Raw genomic sequence first — 21,936 nt, 5'->3', positions numbered from 1 at the left:
ATCTTAATTCTCGACTTTCCTTTTATTATTCTAGTTATAAAGTTAAATAATAATACCTTTAGCTCCGAGAGGAGCTCGAGGTTCTTATCTTGGGTCTTAAATCGATTTTAGATTATATTAACGATACTAAGAAAGTCGGTTTAATCGATATTACGTACTGCTTAATAATAGTATTTAGTAGCTTTCCTTATTAATATAATATTAATTACTAAATAATATTAGTGTTCTCGGATACCGACTTTTTTATAGTAGTTATAGAATATCGTAAGGGTTTTTTACAGGACCTCATATCTTCCCTTTAAGTATAATTTCTCTTTTAAAAAGATCTTTTTTAGGTTAGTAAACTGTTTTATACTAGCTACCGCTAGATCGTTCTTTTTATATGCTTCTCGTGCGGTAGCATAATTAGGTAGTATCTATATTATCGACCTTGTACTTTATTGGGTGCTTAGGATTAATCCTTAGATTAGTATTATTATTAGGGTTATTACCGCGATAGGTAGAATCGTCGTTTAATACGCCTCCGGTATAATCCCCTTTATTTATACTAGATTAGGCGCTGCGATATTATTATTAGTAATCTTTAATAAAAAGTCCGGTTAGTTCATTCGTCTACTAAATTCTTCGTATTTTAATATTGTTTTATCGATTTAATTCTAGTTTTATAGTGTGAAGTCCTTTACAGCTATTGTCGCTGCGAGTGTCTTGTGGGCCTTTTGTTTTGCCTTTTAGGCTAGTAGAACGCCTCGGTAATAGAGGAATCTATTTACCTCCTTAACGACATTAAGATTAGCGCTGGCGAACTATTTATCTTTTTAATCGTTTAGGTTATTTATAACTCTATAAAATAGGGGTTACCTTTTAAGCCCCTTACGGGCGTATATTTTTATAATAAAGATTAACGCCGTATTAATTTATTTACTATTAGGGTAGTCTAAGTTTTAATATAACCATTTCCCTTAATATTCTAGATTAATTTTAACTTAATCTTTTAGGATAAGAGTCCTTCTATGCGTTCTACGTACTAATTTACCCCCTATCGTCCTTTAGCTTATATTTTTATTTATAAGGGCCGGCGTATTTAATTTTAATAGGGATGTATTAGATCCGCTTATTAGTCGTAATAATAGTGCACTATCATCGCTTATTATATTTATTAAGGTCTGGGAGTTTTCTACGGCCTTTAACTTCTTTATAGCGAGCCTCGTTACTATCTACTTTTAATCTTTTAAATTAGCCGTTATGTTTTTTGTTAACGGTTTTCTTTTCTTATAGCGTACCTTATTATATAAGAGAGGTCTTCTAGTAGCCCTTTTTTTATATTCTCTCCTTAGACGTCTTTTTAGCTTTCTCCTATGCTAATTAAGGTAATAAGCTCTTTTTTTACCTTCATAACTCGGTAAGGATATGTAGTTTAAAGAATTAAGTACCTTATACCCTTTTATGGGGTAAGTATTATGATGCTTTTAAATCCTTTCCTTCCTTATCTTAACTCCACCTAGCTTTTATTCCTTTAGAATAGCCGAGGGGTAGTAGGTATAGGTAAGAAGGGGAAGCTTGACTTTAGAATCTCGAAGTCGGTCTTAATAATAGTAATATCGTTATCGATCCTAGTAGCCTCCTTAGATTCGACTAAGAAATACGCCTAGAGCTACTAGCGGGGTCTAGTTCCTACCTAAATACCTTATTACCTTAAAAGTTTATTTTTATAGTCCTAAGGTGCCTTTTTATATCTTTTAATTAGGCTTATTTTATTGTACGGTCGAGATCTATAATGGATTTACTAATCTAGTAAATCTAGTAATTTTGCTTGTTTTCTTTTATTAGCGTATAGGCCGCTTATAGATTATTAAGTAGGATAAATCGCATAAGGGCGATATAAGTAGCTTGGTCGCCTTTTTATAATTCCTTCAATTATAGTTTATTTTTAATATGATAGACGTTGACCTTTCGTAGGTAGTTAAGGGCTATAATTCCTCTATTTCGTTCTATCGTAAAGATTTATGTCTTATTACCTGCTTTCCGTTAGGTAAGTAGCACGATTCTTTTATTACGTTCTATTTGAGGAGGTCGTCTCTTTTACTTGCGAGATACCTTACTGATCTACGATAGTAGGATTTAACTACTGATCAGTGTTAGTATTCTTATTATAGGGATGGTTCGAACTGTGGGTGACGAAGAGGTCAAAATCTATATATATTTAACTTCTGCGTAAGGTGTAAAAAGGAGGTTCTAACTGGAGGTTGGGTAGACCGTAGATCTTGTAAGTATGGTCTGTAAGTGGCCCCTGCGCGGGCCCCTTGCCTCGAGGTCGAATTGGACTTCTAATCCGACAATCGGGGAATAAAGGTTGAAGTTTCTGTAAGGTTGAAGACATGCTCACTAACGATTTGAAGCTGCGTTTGTTGAAACATTCGGAACTCTCATCTACAACGTCTCTCGGTTGCCCCAAGTCACCATCGGCGCTGTAGAAGGCCGTGCCCGCGGTGCCGGCAACGAATTCCTCGTCTCCCTCGACATGCGCTTCGCCACAAAAGGAGAGAGCCTATTTGGCCAACCCGAAGTTGGAAGCGGCTTGTTCCCCGGCGGAGGCGGCAGCCAATTCCTCCCTGGCCTGATAGGAAGAGGCCGCGCCATGGAGTACGTCCTGAGCTCAAACGACATCACCGCAGAGGATGCCGCAGAGATCGGCTGGATCAATAAGGCATTCGACACCTCTACCGAAATGTACGACTATATTGGAAAGCTCGCACAGCGTTTCAGCTGGTTCCCTCTGTCGGCTCTCCACGGTGGCAAGAAGACGATCAACCGAGCTTCGGCACCGTCGCTTGAGCTGATTATCGAGGATACCAAGGACTTCTTCAAGCAACAATTTGACCCAGAGGCACAGGCTATTGCGAAGAGGTCGGCGGCGTTGTCTAGCAACATTTCGGCTGTGGATTTGGAGCTGAACTTGCCTGAGTCGATCGCGCGCCTTTATACTTAGGTGGAAAAAGCAGTCTGTACAGATTGATACAAGACTTTCCAGAGATTAAGGAAGGGCAGGAATACATGTATAGATCAACAGAACTCACCATTTTTGACTTCTGGCGACTTCTCCTTTGTAGCTAATACTTCCCAAATCATTTTGCCAACGATTCATAACAGAGAACCGCAAATTGCAATATGAATAGACTAAGGTGTTTCGAGCCAAAATTTCCCGGTGGCGACGATGGTCATATTCTGAACAGCTCGACCCTTGAGACAGAAATCGCTCTCATATGAGTCTCTCGCAATTGCTCAATCTGTATCCATAAGCATCGACACTGATTATGTGAGTGATGTGGCTGTGAAAGTCTTGCTGGAATCGTGAACCGATGCAGGAATTTGCGTCCCCAAGATGCCGAGTTCAAGTCGCCCGTTGAATGAATGATGAGCAATGCTGGTCGAAAGTCTTTTGCAACTATCATCGGATTCTGCTGGACAATAGCTTGTGGCAACCGACTAACCAAATTCGGAGTATTGCCGTGTTATAATACGCGGGATCAGGTCGGCCCCCCCGACTAATACGTCCGGCTCAGCCGCAGTCAGCTTGAGCTGTGATTAGTGAACGCTTCCAAGTCAGGACTGTGGCTTATGGAGTCGGGCCAATGCAGGTTCCGCTATCGCCTTCGTGGACCACTGATTCCCGGAAGCATACTAATGTATGTCGCGATTTTGCAGATTCTTTTTTTTTCCTGATTTTGGTTTGACTTCTCTTGGCTGATATTGCTAATTTGCGGATCAAATGCCAGATTGGTCAGCGAAATGTCGAGTCGGCGCCGGGTTTGCCAATTCTTTCTCAAATCGCTAGACACAGCTTTGATCAATGTCGCAAAAACAAAGTCTCCGAGACAGCACGTCGAGTGAACCAATCACCTGGTGTTTCTCGCGGCTCTGAAAACTCCAATCAGCATAATATGAACCCCTCGGCCCGCTGACAGTCGCAGCCTGCTCACGATTCACAATACTACGACCGCTATCAAGATACCCATTTGTATCATACGCAATCGACAACTTAGAAGCTGGCAATCCGATCTCATCTGTACTAGACAGCATCACGCGCATTGCGTCTTCTTACGGAAGTCTCCTACCTACTCCAGAACTAAGTTTCAATAATGGCATTCTCCCCGGAGAAGGATATCCCAGATCTGGCCGGGAAGGTCATCATCGTCACAGGCGGCAGCAGCGGCCTCGGAAAAGAAAGCGTCATCCAGCTCGCCAAGCACAACCCAGCGGCAATCTACCTCACAGCCAGGACAGAAGCACGCGGCAATGCCGCCATCAAGGAGGTGGAACAAGCCGTACCGGCGGCCAAGAACAAGATCAAGTACCTCGAACTAGATTTAGGTTCTTTCGCCTCGATAAAGAAGTCCGCCGACGCCTTCCTCACGGCATCAGACCGTCTCGACATCTTGATGAACAATGCTGGTCTGATGGCTACCCCTCCGGGCCTAACAACGGATGGGTATGAAGTCCAATTCGGGTCAAATTATATGGGACCGGCCCTCTTCACTAAGCTGCTTCTCCCCATCCTCAGCAAAACCGCTGAACAGGCAGGATCCGACGTCCGCGTCGTCAATCTGAGCTCCGAGCTCTTCAAGCAAGCGCCCTCAGATGGAATCCTCATCTCAAAGTGCAAGACCCCCCTGGACGATATCTCCAGCTTGGCTCGCTACGGCCAGTCCAAGCTGGCAGACTACTACCACACCCGCACGCTGAGCCAGCTCTACCCTTCCATCAAATTCGTCGCAGTTCATCCCGGAGTCGTGAACACCGGCCTGTTTGACGACTTTAGGAAGAGAAGGCCGTGGGTTGGTGGAGTGATTAGTGTGCTTGGGTCCATCTTCTTGACGGACGTTCACGCGGGTGCAAGGGCTCAGCTTTGGGCCAGTACGGCTGGAAGTGCGAGCGTTAAGCGCGGAGGGTTTTATAATCCCAAGTTCAAGGAGGATAAAGAGGCGAACTTGTATGACGATAAGGCAGCCCAGGAACTATGGGACTGGACTGAGAAGGAGCTCGAGGGCCAGTGATCTAGAGATGAGTTTTCGTGCTACGTTGTCTTGTCTGAGCTATAGACTGCCTGAGAGATGGAGGGCGATGAAGTGTATGTTTCTATCCTACTGAGCGTAAGTTAACGCCAGTACATCTGTGCGTTCTTCCATCCCCACAAATGCTAGGTAGGAGATGGGGGTAATACAAATAACGGTACGTTTATTAATGATAAACTATCTCTTGATCTAAGCTTATTTCCATCGTATTCGCATATACGAAACTTTGAAGCAGAGCAGAATCGCAGGGAGAGAAACTCAGGACGGGCGTGCTTGGCGCCATCTAAAATGGGATGAGGACTGCTAGCGAATGACTTGATAACCCGACCTTATTTAGCCCATTCTCGAGACGAAAAAAGATCCCAAAACGTATCGACGTAGAGGAAAACTGGAGAGGTCTCTACTGGTGTCAAGTCGCACTGGGTGGGATATTCAAAACGATTGACTTCAATGGAACCGAGACCGTATTCCCGCTGCAACGGTGGAGGACATGTTTGAAAAACTTAAGTTGGGACATGTGTCCGTAAAAGATAATCAACTAAAAGGTATCAATCGTAATAATAACCAGCTAAAAACCAGACGTATCAAATCATCGAGGAGTGTAGGGACGCTCCCCTGTTCTAACCCTTTTGGTCATTCTTCTTCTCGTCCAGACAGATGCACAGGGCACACATGAGCGCCATGTCGACCCCCGGCGCCACGGTGAGGGCGTATGTTTGCTTGCCACCGAAGAAGTCACGCGCCCGAAGCATGTTTCTGTCAATCCGCCCAAGCACCTGGCCGGTATTTGTGTCGACGATATCTGCCTGCGTCGATAGCCAATTGCCCTTCATCTCGAGTGATTCCGTCTTGCCCGTCTGCGGTGAGACGAACGTCGCGGTAGCTTTTGAACCGATGACTGGTGCACCCCATAATGATTAGCTGCTCGTCCTATTACTGGGCCTAAGGTAGGTTGGAGACATACGCGCAAAGCTATTCTTCACTTCCATAATCTTATTGCCCTTGGGATCCTGCGCTGCAAACGTCGTGTGCAGGTGCAAGTGCTCCTTGACGATATCGAATAGATGGTTCCCCGACATGTCGTAGACGGCCTTGCGGCCCGAAATGGACAAGGCCTTGCCCTGCACCCGGAGGATGGGCTGGCCATTGGCGAGTTTGATGTCGAAGCTGTCACCGGTGATGGAGAGGATCTTTTCCTTGAGAACGAGGGTCTCGCTCTGTCGCGCCGTTAATTGCGGGAAGATGCCGACCGAATTTCCGGCTTGGGGCAGGTTGTGGACCGCTGGGGCAGTCATGGTATGTGGTAGGTGTGTGTTCGTGCTAAGGATTATTACTAGGTCTTTTTGGCAGGTCTGTTGTTGTCGTGAATGACGAGGTCGCAATAGGTATTGACAGGAAGATTGATTTTGAGATGGCGATTACTAGACGAAGACGGGGGATAACGACTGGTTTTATGAGAGACGGATGCATGTGAAAGCCCAGGCGCACCAAAGTTGCTCCTGCCATCAGCTTGAACCTCGACAGCTTCAAGATCCGCTGGCTGCCTGCGGCTGAGTAGACCATTGGGGGCAGTGCGTATTGCTTGGCGCCACCAGTCGGTTGCGCGGGCTCACGGGGCGATGAGAGACAACACAAGTACGGAGTACCTGGAGAAGGTATGAGGGGGAGGGGCTGCGTCGCTGAGAGCTCACGTACATTGTCAGTGTCAAACAGTCAGATTGGGCTCGCAATGACGTCAAAGGATGAAGCTGTCTGTTCATTGATAATGCGTAGGGAAGCTCGAGCAATGCTGAGATCAGACCTCTTTTCTTCCCGATTGACGGGTTAAAGGAATGGGCCAGTCTCACACTAATTAGCTGTGATCGACCCCTAAAGTACACCTTACTTCGCGACAGATGAGGGGCTACGAAAGCCATACCATCTGCGTACCTACTGGCGACTTACCCAAACCATTGCAGCTCTCGAAAAGCACGGAAATGAGACCACTTGCCATTACACGTAGCTTGGGCAGATTAAGACATCATCGGCACCCGAGGCCGAAACCGAGCGACAAATCTGATCAAAGTTTAGCACAGCCACAAAGGTGAGGCGCGTGGTCCCTCCAGCCACTCATCTGAACAATAGGGTACGTACAGGTAGTTCTGCAACGCCACATGAACGCCCCGGTATGCCACAGTCGATCCCCGTGTGGCTGAAATACTTCGAGGCGCAGACGATTTCCACAGCCAGGTGCTCGTGTTAAAGGGTGTAGCAAAAGTTTTGCCATGATCTTCACTTTAGCATCGAGAATTATTGCTATCAGTATAAAAAAGACGATACAGTTGCTGAGAACGTAATCCACACATTGCAACTTATGCTCAGCTTGTCAAGTCAAGCAAGAATTATCAGAATCTTGGTAATATGTTGCACTCAGAGCTTTGAGAACCGGACTTCTAGCTCAATCAATCAACAATTCACTTCATATTCGGTCGCCTAACCGAAGCAGCTCATTCTGACGTTCGTGTGCACTAAATTCGCGCTCAGGTCTGTCGTCTTCCGGCCCAGCACCGATGTGATTAGTATTCAGTTCACCTGGTCTTCTGGGCCTGCCTCCATCGGTTCGGTTCGGCACGGAGACCAATTTAGCACCGCTTCACCGCGACCAAGTGCCGATAAGAGCGATTGAGATAGCCGACATGCAACCCGGAAGCTGCCTCGAGCAGGTTTCCCCGCGTGCTTCCCCACAAACAAACGCCTGGGTCCGGGGAACTTATACCTAGCGTGTCTGATCGGGATGTTCGTCTGCGACAGACGAACATGAGGACGTTATACTCGGTGACCGATGGCCCGAGTAGCAATGCATTCTTGCTGGAAGAGCGATGCGACGTAATTTGCTCGGTGTGGATCATGCGAATATTCCAGACTACAAGATGACACCCGCAAGCCGAAGAATCTGGACCCCGGATGATCGCATTTATAGAGTATTTCCTGTCGAGACGACGTTTGGCTGGTAATCTTTCTCTTGAAACATCGTACCGATCTTTTCTGCCCATAGCAACGGGGTCAAGAAGCGGGAATGCCAGTCTCCCAGTTGTTCCTGGCGCTCGCAGCCAGTGCCGCTGGTGTTGTCACGGCTGTGTCAAGTAGCAACTCGACTACGAGGTATGACATCAGGACAGGCAATTTCCCAACCAGAAAACTCATCTCTAACTTTCAAATTTCTCAGAAACTTCACAGCCAAAGGCATCGCTACTGGCACGGCAGCACAGCTTGAAACCTCCCCCTTCGCCCCATTCAGCTTGAGCCCGGAAATTCCGCTAGCCACCTTGGACTACGGGGCTGAGAGAGCGGGTTATCCGACCTTTGAGGTCTCCGCCATCAGCGAACCGGTTCAGATCGAGGTGAAGTACACGGAGCATTTTGATGGACTCAATCACCCGTTCGGCGACGGGCCGTACACCTTCTCCAACCAGCTGAGCAATAGCTTCCGCGTCGAGACGTTCAATATCACTTCCATCGGCCGAGTTGCGTCGCCGCTCATCCAGGGAGGGCAGAAATGGCAATCCATCAGGCTCTTGACGAACGCCACAGTCTCCTTTTCGAGCGTAGGGTTCGAGGCGACAATCAATACTCTTGAGCCGGAGGAACTCCCGGGCCAGTTTGAGAGTGATGATGAGATTTTGAACGAGGTCTGGAAGCTCGGTGCTCGAGCAGCCACGGCGGCTTGCTTTGACAAGGGTTCGCAAAAGACGATTTGGGAAGTCACTGAGGAGAACGGAGTGTTTGCGCGAAGTACGCGGCCCTCGATGACTTACAAAGCCACCACATGGAACAACTACACCCTTGAGTTTGATACCAAGATCGGAAGGGGAGGAAGCTGGTGGGTGACGGTAAGTTTGGACTTGAGTGCATTCCGGAGGAATTGAGTGCTGATACGGCATACAGGGAGGAGTTATTGCCGGCAATGGATACACCATGCTTCTTACTGGCGAGCTTCCCGAGTCGAGCACCTTCGCCAACGTCAACAAGACTCTGACACCGCCCAACACCATCTCGTTGGCATACGGTCCCGACTTTGTCAACCAGACGACACTCGCGAGTTACTTGTTGGATGTCTTTGACGTCCCCTTCACGGTGAAGGAGAACGAGTGGTACCGCATCAAAACCTCGATGGCTTCCACCGGCCACCTCGCAGTCTCCATCAACGGCACACAAATCCTCAACATCTCGCGTTCCGACTACCCGTGGGCTCTCAGCTCTGGCACAGTCTCGTACTCTGGATCTCCTGACTTCAGCGGCTCCTTCGGCTTTGGAGCGTACCAAGACCAATCAGCCTACTTCAAGAACGTACACGTCTACGACACCGCCAACGGCACGACGCTCTACTCCAACACACTCACCGGCAGCTCGGAAGCCATTATCGCCGAGTATGGAACCCAAGCCAACAGCGAAGCCGCCTGCCTCGACGGCCCGAAGCGCGACCGACTCATCTGGCTCGGCGATTTCTACCACACCGCACGCATCATCGCCGCCAGCACATCAAAGACGGAGCAGGCCAGGGGCACTCTACAGCTCCTGCTTGATTCGCAGATCGTAAACGGGCAGATGAACATCTCGCCTAACCTGGGTTACGACCTCGCCTCTGTTGCCAACGAGCTAGCCGCGCCGGCCGGGAGCTTCGGGCTGCAGGGTTACCAGCTCCTGGGCCTGATGGCCTTCAACGACCACGTTCGTCTGACAAACGACCTCGACTGGGCGCGTTCGACGTGGCCGCGGTGGCAAAAGGTGCTCGATTGGCTCCTGCCACAGATCAACTCCACAACGGGCCTATTGACTTTTGATGGAGGGTTCGCGTTCACAGGGCCCGCGGACGGGGGATCCGCCATCGGGTGCGAGGCCGTCCAGACTCTCAACGGCGCTGCCGACGTCGCTGACGCGCTCAACGATACGGCATCAGCTGCGCAGTACAGGGACACGGCAGCGTCGCTGGCGACCGCGATCAACGAGCATCTCTGGAACGAAGAGACAGGCGCGTACGGTCTTTCGCCGGCAGATCTGGACGGCATGTCAGTGGCCGCAACAGCCTTCTGCATCACTTCAGGCGTGGCGAACGCAACGCGCGCATCGCGGTCGCTTGTCGCTGCGTCCGGCCTGAAGCTGGGTCCGGGATACAAGGATAACTCAGCGGTGAGTTCCAACGACTCGAGCGTCAACATCTCGCCCAACACCAATGGGTTTCTGCTCGAGGCACTGTTCGTAGGCAACGAGACGCAGGCAGCGAGGGAGCTGATGGAGGGTCTCTGGGGCGCGATGCTACCCGGCGACACGACCGCAGCGCAGAACAGGAGCGCGGTCGGCGCGAGCTGGGAGTACGTCAACGCTGCGACGCGACAACCCGGCTTGGGACTCTTCACGAGCTTGAGTCATCCATGGGGTGGCGCTGCGACGTATGTATTGACTGAGTGGGCTGCTGGGCTCCGGGCTGCTGCGGGTGTCGATGGGTTCGGGTATAAGAACTGGGTGGTGTCGCCTGCGACTGGTGTCGAGATGGGGTTGAAGAGGGCGAGCGCCAAGGTTGTCACTGCGTTTGAGGGAGAGTTGAGTGTTGAGTGGATAGTGCGGGATGGTGATATTGGTGTTACTATCCGGGCGCCGATCGGCACACAGGGGCAGTTTGTTTACGGCAATAAGAGCATTGCGTTGCATGGGCGGTCTGAGTATCAGTTTACTGTCGACGCGTCGTTGGGTAATGGTATTGTTTAGATTGGCTTAGCTAGCCGAACTCCTCAAAGTAATCAGTAAGAATTGGCGACTCGCTTCCTTGTTACCGCCACCATTATAGTAATACGCTGACCGCATCTCTTGAGGAATGCTTTCTCAAAGAATATGAGGCAATGAGAGAGAAATGAACTAATGCGAAGTAAACAAGAAGCGTTGTGATGGCGGCGGTAGCAGTGGGAGGAATAGACGTACGGTTTTGTTGGGCGTCGACTGATCTTGTCACCTACTTCGTCCGGATGCTCCTTTTCGTGTAAGCACGCCGAGAGTAGCCTGGTGGTTTAGTCCAAGTCGTGACGTCGTAGACAGCGGTCGAGGTTTGCATGGTCAGTCACGATGTGGCCCCCCTTTTGACACGTCCGCGCCGTTTGGTCATAGCCGGCCGAGACACGGTCAGCGCTTGGTCGTTCTTATTGTGGATTCTCGCATCTCACTGGCATCGATTGCCTCCACTCAACTGATGGGTCAACGAGGCCACCTAGAGGTTGTATAGTGTAGCGGTTATCACTCCAGATTTTGATCGCACCAAAACTTCTGGTAACCCCGGTTCGAACCCGGGTACGACCTGACAAATCAGCATCTTTCACGGTGTGCGAGATTTCTTTTTGCGGGCTTGCATCCCTCTATCTACCTCAGGTATGAGATTATCTTCAGTGATTGCTGGGTCATCAAACTTGCGTGCACCTACAATGCAGTATCTGGATAGCTTATAGCCCTGCACAGTAACCAGTGGACATCACTGATTTTGCCATGCTTCAATTGCATGCTTGATCGGTGCAGCAGAGGCGAGTTGAGGAGGCTGGGCTACCTAGGTGTATCAACAACAACAATCAAAGGCGCGTAACGAGAATGCAGCCAACTGACGGAAACCATTATTTCCATCAACGGATGCGACTTATCCAGCGACTTTCCAAGTCGCGAGGACACAAGCTGGACGCGCTTCCGGAGTCGAGTAGCCCGGCCCGCACGAGGCATCCCCGGCTACTTTCGGCACCAAATTCCGGCATCGGAGCTGCCAAACAGAGACCGTGCCCCGCCCCTTCCCCTCAAACTCCGAACTCGAACCGTTCTCCCTCCGCACTTCCCGGTCACATGACGCCGTGCTCGATCTCTCCGTGTGAAGCTTTCCCCTCCCTCGTGCCACGATTATGTCATTGTCCGCCAGAATTCTAAGAAGCAGCTTCGTTCCCACAGTTCGGAGACCCTTTATCACGAGCACGCCCGCCTTTTTACCGTCCAATCGCTACCGCACAATGGCCACCAAGGAGTTCCTTTGCATCCTCCCCGATAAGCCGGATGCGCTTGCCCGGCGCTTGGAAGTCAGACCGTAAGTGACCTAGTTGTGGAACCGGTCTCCTATATGAGACTGAGTGAAGTTACGGACCGATTACTGAATTGCCGCAGTACACATCTTGAGAATGCCCAGGGCCACAAGAGCAACGGAAAGGTTGCTGTCGGTGGTATGTATCTGAGCTCAGAAGACCCCTCCTCCTTTGAGGTCTGTGACATTAACCATGCTAATGGTCATTCAAGGTGCCATGTTTGAGAAGGAGCACCCTGTCGAGGGCCAGACGCCCGGCTTCAAGGGTAGCGTTATGATCTACACCGTTAAGGACGCCGAGGAAGCCTGGGAACTCATCAGAGGCGATGTCTATGCCAAGAATGATGTTTGGGACCTGGAGAAGGCGCAGGTCATTCCGGTAAGTTGATGCTGTCTTGTAAACAATGTCCGCCATGATGGATTTAGCTGATGTGGAATGATCGGCACAGTTCAAGTCAGCTATTCGCGAGTCTTTGTAAACATGTCTGAGTACGCTGGTCAATTTGTTTTCAATCATATTGCAACCTAAGGCAGACTTCCACTTGGCTGCAGCATATTCCATGGTCTGAATACACTAAATGCCCATATGGCCCATGGGTCAACCCAGCGTCGTTCCAGTCACCAGCACAGCAGGCGCCCTCCTAGGTCGGTTGGTCAGGTCAAACTGGCTGGGTGGTGGAGTGGTTTAAGGCTAACAATCAATTACGCCCACAGCCTACTCGACGACAGGCTACGAGTTCCGAGCTCGAACCCAAGCATGAGCACCCAGATATGTATCCACACCGGTGGTGAACTCTTTTTTGGTTTTAGAGCCCTTCATTCTGCAGCAAACTACTTTACACAGATAGACCATTAAAGCGCTTTTTGTTGTCATTTCCCATTTGACATCAACGTTTGACGGCCGTTAATCATTAACTCCTATCACCATCCCCATCGACAGATTGAATCAAGTCCTCCACATCCAACCTTTCCGCCAAATCCAACAATGCCTGCGGTGACAGACCACCCATCCCGCTCGTATCAAAGATATCCCATCCAGCCTCCTCCATCTGATCCAAGAAAGAACCATGCTCGTGCCCGTGCCCGTGCCCATGGTGATTCTGAGATTGATGATGCGCCGCACTCGTCGGCGGCGGCGTCGGAGGCTCCTCGCCCACCGGCGTTAGCGCAGACATAATATGCTCCAACTGACTCAGCTCCAGCTTCCTCAACGGCGCCACCAGACTCCCCTTTGAAATCATCTTATCCAGTACGCACTTGATATTCTCGCACCACGAATCGTCATGCAGGAGAGACGGGCTGATGACGCGAATGAGGTAGAGGAGGAAAGCGGAGGAGAAGGCGTCTTCGAGCTGGAAGGGGAGGAAAGCTTCGAGGAGGTCTTCGTCGCCGAGGACGCGGAGTGTTCGGAGGACTGTTTGGGCTGAGTCGACGCAGGATTGGAGAAGCGATGCGACTGGAGGTGTTAGAGAGACTGTCTGTGGGTGTCGCGCGTGGCTGTCGGAGTGTTCGATATGCATGTGGAGGGCGCACATGACTAGGGGTCGAGTTGTCAGGACGACGCACTTCTCTTGTTAGCAGAATGGCAATACGTGGGTTTAAAGCTGTATTTACGTGGTGGTAAGAAAGGATGAGTCGTAGTGCCATCCTAGAAGCTCGGCTGACGGAGCCTTGGAAGTGGGTGTCGAGGAGTGCGGTAAGGTCTCGTGATAATCTGGCTAGATCCCTGAGGATAGACTGGGTGTTGGGTACGAGTGAGCCGTCAAACTCTTTTCCTACGCCGTAAATAGCTGGTACAATCATGTCAGTGACTCAAGACGTCCCTCCACATTGCCTCGCGGCCGAGGAACTCACTCGTAAGAATACGCGCCATGAGCCGTGATAGCCGTACGTGAAGGGTCATATTTAGCGCATCGAGGGAGTTATCCATCTGCGAAGGAAGCTTCACGGTGATATCTTCATCCCGAATAGAAGTCGGCGCTCCCATCAACGCCGAAAACTCTCTGTCAAGGGTGTACACCACCCAGAAGACAATGTTACAGCGTCGGGAGTACTCGATGCCGACAACTTCTTCGGGCATGTGTCTATAGATGCCCTCAACAATGCCGATTCTTAGCGCTTGACCAATCTAGCATCTCGTCAGTAAACATCCTGCTGAATCTTGATAGGGAGAGAGCAAGGGCCTTACATGCTGATACGCAGCCAACCTCATATCCAAGCACTGAAAGTACAACGCAGCCAGAGCAAGCGCCTGAATAGCCGGAATCGTATCCGGATTCAGCCCGGATAGGTCCGGCAGCAATGACATGGCCCTCGCAGCATACTGTACGCCCGGCGGCGCGGCATGCGAGCTACTATTAACGACGAACGCTTTCCCAAACGCTAGCACTAAGAGATACTGCGCATACCACAGCCTTGCAGAGCTAGCCTTGCCCGCCGGGTCCTCGTATAACTCATGGAGGTTCTTGAGAAATGAAGGCTCGTCAATTACATAGAAGACAGCGCCGAGGTAAAACTTGACGGTGTTGAACAGGAAGAGGGCGTAGTCTAGAGGTGGAAGGTTGGAGACATCGGGGGTCTCGGTTGTGCCTAATGGTGTCCATTGCATCCTGAAGGCACCTTCATGGGGCAAATGCCATGGATCTGGGGCTGCTTCTGGTAGGCGTTTACCTAGGAGGGCAAGTACTCTTCGGCAGAACGACCATGATGATGTTGGGCCCATGTACCCTGTGGAAGTGTAAGCATTGGATCAACCTACCTTGCTCATTAAGTACTAGAAGAGACAGCATATGACTTACAGTATCGTTCCCCGACTTTTGCAAAGGTGTAGTCGTTATCCACCAGCGGGTTTTGTCTGAACCCTGGGCCAAAGTCGCCGTGACCTCCTTGATTTGAAGGGGCATCTCCTACTTCAGTATCCGGCTCGGATGCCGGAGGTCCTACAGGTTGTGGACTGTCTACACATTTGGCAGCGTGAGCTAGAGTATCTAAGTGCACCGCATTCAGTGACAAGAGACAAGCATAACTCACCATGGCTCGGCGTCTCCAACTGTCCGGTATTATCTTCACCCTGAGAAAGAGAAGTATGATGCGGCGTCGCATACGCATCCGCATCCGCATAGCGACTCTCCTCAACATCGTCTCCTCTGCTCAGAGCCCTCGCCGAGCGGTCTGCATCATGCTCGCTATTCCTGTTCTGAAGTTCTCGGAGGTAACTAGAAAGTGGAGTCAGTGATTGTTGTTTCCCATCCCGACAACTGCACGCGCACGGGTTCCGACAACTCACCTCTCCGGCACCGATATCCTCTTATCCTCAACAGCAAAGATGCATCTATGCTTCTTCCGATCACAACGGGTGCAAGGCGAAGAACCGGAGCACTTGACCTTCATTACCCGACATCTTTCGCATCTTTTTGTTCATGCCCCCAAGTCAGCCTTCTGTCAAAGAATACGAGACTCCTCCGAGCATCGGAACGCCCGGGCCCCCTCCCTGTCGCACAAGACGCACGCTTTTTGGCATTTTTTGGTCACTTTGTATTGTCCCTGGCTTAATTGCGGCATGGCGGACGATTCTCATGGGGCCAATTCGACAACTTCATGTCTTTTCTCGTTGCTGGATAGGTACGGTATTCGCGATGGCTTCGGAGCCTTTGATATGTCGGAGCAGGGTTCCGACAAGTTTTCTATGTGCGCAGCTTGGCCTCTTTATTGGCACTGGCAAATTTGGGGCACACAGTCCACTAGTGCGAGACCGCAGGACGGCTTATCAGCCGTGTATTGTGATCGATGACTCGCCGTAGATAGCCGAGAAGGTCTTTGCGCCATTGTTATCTTTGGGATGCTTGTTCTTTACTCCACAGTGTCTGCGTTCGTCCGTTCATGGTCTCCGGAGGCACCGGAGCGACGGAGTTGATTTGGATAATGGAGAACGTAGCATCTTCATCGCGGGGAAGATCGGCACGTGTGTGTCAAACGTCAAGGGATATGGAGAATTTGCCAGAAATCCGGGGTTGAACGATCACGAGACCAAATGACTCCGAGGGGTAGGCTTGCAAGGGAGAAGGGGCGTTGGTGAAGCAGCCTCAAGCAGGTGGCCCAAGCCATGGGGTAAACCAGGTGAAGGTCACACCCATTAGCATTTACGTCCCAAACTGCACGAATAGATGAACGTCGGACTCTCATTCGATTGTAGATTCTCGTATCTTGCTGTCGGAATTGGCATGACCCAGTATACTGGACGAAGTTGAAAATTGGGCCGCCGAAAGAGCGAATAATGAGCCCTCACTCTATCAGCGTTGTCGGCATACAGTGAGCAGAGGATCCAAATCCCAGGAGCATTCGCCGAGATACCACCTTGCCGTCGTGAGATAACCGTTGCGTAAGATCTTCAATGGCAAACAGCTAGGTTGTGTTTGAAAAGAGGCTTGGAAAGTCACCGGTTCTGCCACGGTGTGGCCGACGCAATGTCGGGCTATGCGTCCGACATTCCCCAGCACACGCCAAGGTGGGGATCGGATTCCCATTCCGACATTTTACAAGCCAATAGCGTCATCGTGCCTTATCACACCTCTAAGATGGGCTTCGTGCCAGCACGCCATGGCTAGGCGAATTGCCGACATTGAGAACGAGGTCGTCAGGGTCTGTTACAAAGTGAACTCCGGCTGTAACCAAGATCTCTGTAATTAGAATTGAAGCACACTTTGAAGCAATTGGAGTGACGATGAGGTGTTCCTCGCTCGGGCGGTTGATTCCTCGCAGGTATGTTAGTAATCATGATGCTTGTAGCCAAGTGCTAAGTGAGCATGTCACCTCTTAGACCATACCCCGCACTGGCTTTACTACCAAGCCAAAGATTCTCTGTGAGAATGTCTTCAAACATCTCAGAAGACTCCAAAGGGGGCATTGTAGAGCGTCTCGGCAACTTTGAAGAGATACAATCCAAGCGCCCAGACTTTGACCACTCGAATGCCCCCATCGAGGTCACAAAGTCTCCCGATCCGACTTGGTCTTACGGTCAGGGAGTGCGCACCCGAAATAGCATGTCCGCAACGCATAAGGAGATTGACCCATACGCATCCGACCGATCAATGATCAATAACTACCGCCTTCTCGTCTCCGGCATCGCACCGAGGCCGGTGGGCTTCCTGAGTACCTTGTCAAAGGACGGCAAGAAGAACCTTGCCCCTTTCAGCTATTTCCAAGTCATTGATCATGATCCACCCATGTTTATAGTCGGCTTTTCATCAAGACCCGGCGCTGTCAAGGACTCCTACCGAAATCTGAAGGAAACGGGTGAATGTGTCATCAACACGGTGTCGGAAGACATGATTGAGGCTGTGAATGCAACATCCATTGACGCTCCTCACGCAGTCTCTGAGTGGGACATTTCTGGGCTACATGAGGGGGAGACTACGACGGTGAAGCCATCGAGAGTTCTGGAGTCGGTATTCTCGATAGAGGCAAAGGTAGTAGATATCAAAGAATTTAGTGACCATGCTAAAGACGGAAAGAGTGTGGCCGGCATGGTTTTGCTCAAGGCGACGCGGTTCTGGGTGATGGAGGATACAGTTAATTCAGACTTCAGTCACATTGAGCTAGAAAAGTTGCGTCCTATCGGTCAGCTAGGAGGAAAATCATACGGGCGCATCACGTCAACTTTTGAGGTGCCTCGTAGAAGATGGCAAGATGAAGAGCCGAAAAGCGATTTTCTTCAGAAACTAGATAAGTCAGCCTCCAAATAATAGAAAGATGTGTACGGATAGTCACGCTACGGTTAGATTCCACATGCAATCAACTGTTTCTCGGCGTCGGGTAATCAATGTCTTCTAACATGGTCGGTTGCGATATTGATTGAAACCTTGACTGCATGTGCCTGAACGATATTAACGATTAACTACCTCCAGGTATACTTGTACGAAGACTTCTGGGTTAAGGTAGTTACAAGACTTGAAGGATTGATGGCTCGGAAGCCATCACCCGCAATTCAACCCCGCCTGATTGGAGGTCAGTCAACTAGGTCTTACGATGGTAGGGATCTATAGCCCAATCAAGTATATCGAGGCTGTTGGTGTTGTTACATTTCATGCTTACGAGAGCTATGTTGCTTGGCGAGATGAGGCTCTCACTTCATGTCATTAAGGTTAATACCGAGTAGAGTCTTCTCGTTTCTCCCCCAAGCCTTACGTTTCTTCTGCATCACCAAATTTGTCCATCGCATATTCAACATGACCTCCGAAGTCGTCTCGCAAGCCTCCGGCACCACAGAAAGTGCGTGGAAATCACTCGTCGAGCGAAGCATCAACGAATGGAATGCGCCTAGTGGGAATATGCACGACTTCGCGAAAGGCTTCTTGCAGTCTTACACAAGCTTGGATGGTTTCCTCCGCAGTCCGAGGGAACTACCACTCTTCTGGTTCTTCCAAAGAAGAGAAGCCTTTCTCTCGCAAAAGACATTCACTAAATGGGATAGAAATCGCCTCGATGACTATGTTCTTCTGCCAGCCCTGAAAAACTTCGTCATGCGGTCAGAGTGTTTCTTTGTTAGCCACTTTTGGACTACAGGCGACGACCCAGACCCCAGCGGCGACAACCTGCGTCTTCACCAGATGGAGCTCGGGCTTCAGAGCTGGTCGCACATCTGGGTCGATTGGAGTTGTCTACCTCAGTATCCTCGGACTGAGGTAGAAGAGGCATATTTCCTGCGAGGGCTCGAGACGATGCCCGGTATCATTCGCAACTGCGGGTTTATATGGTTCTACCCGTCATTCCAACCGCGACTATGGATTCTGTATGAAATCACCGAGTACACCCTCACGTGTGACAACGGAATTGAAGAGACTGAAGACAACAAGGAGTTTGTGAAGCACATCCGAGAAATGGAGGAAACGGGAGTTCGATCGGTGCTCAGCAAGTATGGATACAGATGTAGCGATGATCGGGACAAAGATTACTTGACTTCTTGTCTGGAAATTCTCTGTTATCTGAGACGGTTTGGAATTGACATTGTGGAGGTTAGAAGACTAATGTCTGACATTTTGTGGTTCTCTTTCACGCCAGATATGATGTACCAGTCTCACCTTGGACTTGTGCAGATTTGGAGGTTCGAGGGGGCGCTTGAGTTTCAAGGGAAGCGTTATGAGTTCACGCCGTACCCAAGATGGGCAAGTTGTTCCACGGTATCACCGAGTTGATCATAATTACTAATCAGGTTTATACAGGGAGAGGGCAAATACTCCGCCAATGCAAGATATTGGAAAAACTTCGAACTTTAGGGAAGGTCTGCGTGATAACAAGAATGGCAAGATAACGGGAAAGAAGCACCAAGTGCGCGTAGTGCGATCTGATATCAAACAGTCCAGGGCTTGGGATTGGACGTGCGGAATTCTTGTAATTTCTTTATTTTTTTGAGCGTCTATTATTGGATATCTTTAAATCAAATCATTACGCATCGCTGAAAACAAAAAGAAAATGTCTTGTCGGTTCAACCAAACACCCTACGTCTCAGCTCGCTCTTCAATGAGCCAAGCATATGGGCGCTCTCCGCAACAGCTCCCTTGTTCTCCACCGCCCGTCTGTGCAGGTATCCCATGCACTCTGAAACGGAACCCCACGGCAGGTACTTGAAAGGCTTGGGGATAGCATCCCTCTTCAGTCCAGAGGCCGCCACGCACGTGTCGTAGTTGTCCAGCAACTCGCAGCTCAACTCGTCCGCCATACCAAACAGCTGACCACACTCGAGCTCGGTCGTGGCCTGGCCATCGAGGATTCTGCGGCGGTGGGTAGAGATCGCGGTCGCGGAGCTGGCGGCGTTGTGGGTGGCAAGGAAGAGCGCGCTAGCGGGGAACTGACACTCCTTGGCCTCCTCGGGAAGTCTCTGGCTGATAAACATGTCGGCGATATCATCAAAGTTGTTATCGGTGTCTTGCTTGGTGTCGTGGATCAGGGATCGGACCTCGTTTTCAATGTAGGCACCGCGGACAAGCTTGACTCCCAGACTCCAGCCCTCCTTCGCCGCCAGGGAGATGTGACGCTCAGAGTTGGCCTTGGAGCCCTTGAGGTATCCCTGGATAGTGTTGTAGATCAAAGGCTTGCTCTGGCGGTTGTGCTTTCTCATAAGGTCGATGGTCCACTCGTCCAGTTGGGGCTGAAGGGCTTGTTGCTCGGCATCGATCCAGAGACGAGAGCCCTGTCTGTTGGTTTCCTCGCAGAGTTCGTCCAAAGCCTTGCTCAAGACTTCAGGGATGGGTGCTTTCTCCTTCAGGGCATCGACAGAAATGGGACCGGCGCCAGTAATCCTGATCTTGTTAGTGGGGACATATGGAAAACAGTGGTGGTGCAACTTACTTGACAGCCAGGAAATCGCCCGGTGCCATCATACGGAGAGTCTCGAGGTTTCCGGTCTTCCATTGCTGAACCATTTGGTAAACCTCCGGTGCGTACTGTCCAGCTTTTGTTTCCGCTGCGGCTGCCTTCTTGTCCAACACGATTTCCTTTGCGTAGTTGAGAATGACACCCTGGTATCCCATCCGCTTAACTTCAGAAACTGTCTTTGAAACCTGAGGGATGTTCTCTCCGGCGCAGAAGTGGTCGTAGATAGTCCATCTGAGAAGCCGGTTTAACAAGGGATTCTTATCGGGGTTAAATAGTGCGAATTTCGTGTTGGCGATAAAGTGTAGTAAAGGTAGTGCTGGCTTCATAAGGAGTGGTGATGACATAAACTGGGTAAGAAATAGTGACCGGACCAAGGCCTTGGTCGAAAGTCTAGATAAGGGTGATTTCTTAGGGGTCGGGGTGAAAGTCCGTGGCGCTGTTGGAGACAAGGTCTGAGTCTTGGCCGCCGTGGTGCTGACATATCTCGACGCTCCCTGCACTCGAATGGATCTGCAGAGAGGCAATGGCGCCTGGCCGCACGCGACGAGTCTTGCGGGCATCGTGATAGATAGGAAGACAGACTTCAATGTTTTGCTGAGACAAGACTTGACACAGGCAAAGATGGTGGGAGGGTGCTTGGGTACTTCTATTTATCGATCACGAACGGCTACGGCCGGCATAAACTCTGAATCGCGACCGAGCCATAGCATCGTGGAGGTATGTCTCCGAGCTAGACACCCCCCAGCCGTCGGCGTTCCGATGGTGTGTCTCTGCGCACGCCCGGGGAAGACTAAAGTTACGTGTGGTATTTGCGGCTCTTCTCCATCACGGAGCACGGCGGAACCGTCTTTACACTGGATCATCACCTCGCAGGTGGATAAGACAAACCCGCCACCGACGCAAAATCAAGACATCATTGGGCCTCGATGAGATCGAAATCTAACACAAGCCCGTTATCGGAATGCTTTGAGTTTAGATCCATGAGATAAGAATGACCAAGTGACCAAAGTCGGGTGCTTAGACTATGAGGGGCACCCCGGATGTAGCAGGTGTCGGTGCGGGTGTCCCGACATGTCGGATCCAAAATTCGGAAGGGTTTATCGCGTCGGAAGCTCGTCCCGACAACACTAACACGCTTGTTCTGCTGATCATCTACAAACCTGTCGGAGTAGCAATCACCTTGAATAAGTCCTATGCAATCATTCTAGCAATAATCGAACTCCACTGTTCGTAGACTGTGTAAAGTGTCTGCGACAATACGCTTAGGCCGGTTACCTTTACCGGCATTGTCTCTTGCATGAGCCCCTTGTAATCTGGCCAACCCATCATAGCTGTGTTCCTGGCATAGATTCATGGGAAACGCGACACAAGTATGAAAGAGAAATAGGCCAAATGGGTTGGTTTGGTCCTGCGTAAGTA

General features: G+C 50.1%; 9 protein-coding genes and 1 non-coding gene across 10 annotated transcripts; 7 read left to right on the top strand and 3 right to left on the bottom strand.

Annotated features, from left to right (window-relative positions):
• The first annotated feature begins 2,244 nt into the window (after positions 1 to 2,244).
• On the top strand, positions 2,245 to 3,465 carry BDP55DRAFT_655648 (ClpP/crotonase-like domain-containing protein). The gene has a single exon (XM_060574336.1). It carries the CDS (start codon positions 2,519 to 2,521, stop codon positions 2,984 to 2,986), a length of 468 nt encoding a protein of 155 aa, XP_060432638.1. The 5' UTR covers positions 2,245 to 2,518; the 3' UTR covers positions 2,987 to 3,465.
• A 671-nt stretch (positions 3,466 to 4,136) lies between these two features.
• On the top strand, positions 4,137 to 5,051 carry BDP55DRAFT_629478 (retinol dehydrogenase; the record flags this gene model as incomplete). The annotated part of the gene is made up of 1 exon (XM_060572024.1): positions 4,137 to 5,051. One exon carries the CDS (start codon positions 4,137 to 4,139, stop codon positions 5,049 to 5,051), a length of 915 nt encoding a protein of 304 aa, XP_060432637.1.
• A 638-nt stretch (positions 5,052 to 5,689) lies between these two features.
• Positions 5,690 to 6,364, bottom strand: BDP55DRAFT_547153 (tubby C-terminal-like domain-containing protein; the record flags this gene model as incomplete). The annotated part of the gene is made up of 2 exons (XM_060568723.1): positions 5,690 to 5,967; positions 6,034 to 6,364. 2 exons carry the CDS (start codon positions 6,362 to 6,364, stop codon positions 5,690 to 5,692), a joined length of 609 nt encoding a protein of 202 aa, XP_060432636.1.
• A 1,760-nt stretch (positions 6,365 to 8,124) lies between these two features.
• On the top strand, positions 8,125 to 10,811 carry BDP55DRAFT_726288 (Six-hairpin glycosidase-like protein; the record flags this gene model as incomplete). The annotated part of the gene is made up of 3 exons (XM_060579125.1): positions 8,125 to 8,210; positions 8,275 to 8,938; positions 8,994 to 10,811. 3 exons carry the CDS (start codon positions 8,125 to 8,127, stop codon positions 10,809 to 10,811), a joined length of 2,568 nt encoding a protein of 855 aa, XP_060432635.1.
• A 498-nt stretch (positions 10,812 to 11,309) lies between these two features.
• Positions 11,310 to 11,393, top strand: BDP55DRAFT_t105. The gene has a single exon. It is a non-coding gene; the product is annotated as a tRNA-Gln (tRNA).
• A 368-nt stretch (positions 11,394 to 11,761) lies between these two features.
• BDP55DRAFT_655641 (uncharacterized protein) lies at positions 11,762 to 12,913 on the top strand. The gene is made up of 4 exons (XM_060574335.1): positions 11,762 to 12,153; positions 12,231 to 12,286; positions 12,360 to 12,526; positions 12,597 to 12,913. The coding sequence occupies exons 1-4, from the start codon at positions 11,975 to 11,977 to the stop codon at positions 12,624 to 12,626; spliced, it is 432 nt and encodes a 143-aa protein (XP_060432634.1). The 5' UTR covers positions 11,762 to 11,974; the 3' UTR covers positions 12,627 to 12,913.
• Positions 12,914 to 13,058: 145 nt separating this feature from the next.
• On the bottom strand, positions 13,059 to 15,537 carry BDP55DRAFT_629474 (fungal-specific transcription factor domain-containing protein; the record flags this gene model as incomplete). The annotated part of the gene is made up of 8 exons (XM_060572023.1): positions 13,059 to 13,625; positions 13,681 to 13,922; positions 14,002 to 14,275; positions 14,336 to 14,874; positions 14,906 to 14,920; positions 14,946 to 15,125; positions 15,178 to 15,362; positions 15,434 to 15,537. 8 exons carry the CDS (start codon positions 15,535 to 15,537, stop codon positions 13,059 to 13,061), a joined length of 2,106 nt encoding a protein of 701 aa, XP_060432633.1.
• A 1,197-nt stretch (positions 15,538 to 16,734) lies between these two features.
• Positions 16,735 to 18,020, top strand: BDP55DRAFT_655633 (uncharacterized protein). Its single transcript, XM_060574334.1, has one exon. It carries the CDS (start codon positions 16,950 to 16,952, stop codon positions 17,886 to 17,888), a length of 939 nt encoding a protein of 312 aa, XP_060432632.1. The 5' UTR covers positions 16,735 to 16,949; the 3' UTR covers positions 17,889 to 18,020.
• Positions 18,021 to 18,253: 233 nt separating this feature from the next.
• Positions 18,254 to 19,560, top strand: BDP55DRAFT_655632 (uncharacterized protein). The gene is made up of 2 exons (XM_060574333.1): positions 18,254 to 19,307; positions 19,365 to 19,560. The coding sequence occupies exons 1-2, from the start codon at positions 18,276 to 18,278 to the stop codon at positions 19,416 to 19,418; spliced, it is 1,086 nt and encodes a 361-aa protein (XP_060432631.1). The 5' UTR covers positions 18,254 to 18,275; the 3' UTR covers positions 19,419 to 19,560.
• BDP55DRAFT_655630 (proline dehydrogenase) lies at positions 19,548 to 21,127 on the bottom strand. The gene is made up of 2 exons (XM_060574332.1): positions 20,491 to 21,127; positions 19,548 to 20,441 (listed from the first exon to the last, which is right to left on the bottom strand). The coding sequence occupies exons 1-2, from the start codon at positions 21,075 to 21,077 to the stop codon at positions 19,628 to 19,630; spliced, it is 1,401 nt and encodes a 466-aa protein (XP_060432630.1). The 5' UTR covers positions 21,078 to 21,127; the 3' UTR covers positions 19,548 to 19,627.
• Between the last annotated feature and the right edge of the window lie 809 nt (positions 21,128 to 21,936).

The sequence above is a fragment of the Colletotrichum godetiae genome, assembly GCF_030913485.1.
Source record: "Colletotrichum godetiae strain CBS 193.32 chromosome Unknown BDP55scaffold_10, whole genome shotgun sequence".
Taxonomy (NCBI): Eukaryota; Fungi; Ascomycota; class Sordariomycetes; order Glomerellales; family Glomerellaceae; genus Colletotrichum; species Colletotrichum godetiae.
The sequence above is the reverse complement of the archived record's forward strand: the minus strand, read 5'-3'. Positions and strand labels throughout refer to the sequence as shown.

What these genes read in the sequence shown, in the direction of transcription:
- BDP55DRAFT_655648 (XM_060574336.1), top strand. Translation starts at nt 2,519, where the DNA reads ATGCGCTTCGCCACAAAAGGAGAGAGCCTATTTGGCCAACCCGAAGTT.
- BDP55DRAFT_655641 (XM_060574335.1), top strand. Translation starts at nt 11,975, where the DNA reads ATGTCATTGTCCGCCAGAATTCTAAGAAGCAGCTTCGTTCCCACAGTT. An exon ending in CGGCGCTTGGAAGTCAGACC is followed by an intron (nt 12,154 to 12,230) that starts GTAAGTGACCTA and finishes GAATTGCCGCAG; the next exon opens with TACACATCTTGAGAATGCCC. An exon ending in AGAAGGCGCAGGTCATTCCG is followed by an intron (nt 12,527 to 12,596) that starts GTAAGTTGATGC and finishes TGATCGGCACAG; the next exon opens with TTCAAGTCAGCTATTCGCGA.
- BDP55DRAFT_655633 (XM_060574334.1), top strand. Translation starts at nt 16,950, where the DNA reads ATGTCACCTCTTAGACCATACCCCGCACTGGCTTTACTACCAAGCCAA.
- BDP55DRAFT_655632 (XM_060574333.1), top strand. Translation starts at nt 18,276, where the DNA reads ATGTCATTAAGGTTAATACCGAGTAGAGTCTTCTCGTTTCTCCCCCAA. An exon ending in TCACGCCGTACCCAAGATGG is followed by an intron (nt 19,308 to 19,364) that starts GCAAGTTGTTCC and finishes AGGTTTATACAG; the next exon opens with GGAGAGGGCAAATACTCCGC.
- BDP55DRAFT_655630 (XM_060574332.1), bottom strand. Translation starts at nt 21,077, where the DNA reads ATGCCCGCAAGACTCGTCGCGTGCGGCCAGGCGCCATTGCCTCTCTGC. An exon ending in GGCGATTTCCTGGCTGTCAA is followed by an intron (nt 20,442 to 20,490) that starts GTAAGTTGCACC and finishes TAACAAGATCAG; the next exon opens with GATTACTGGCGCCGGTCCCA.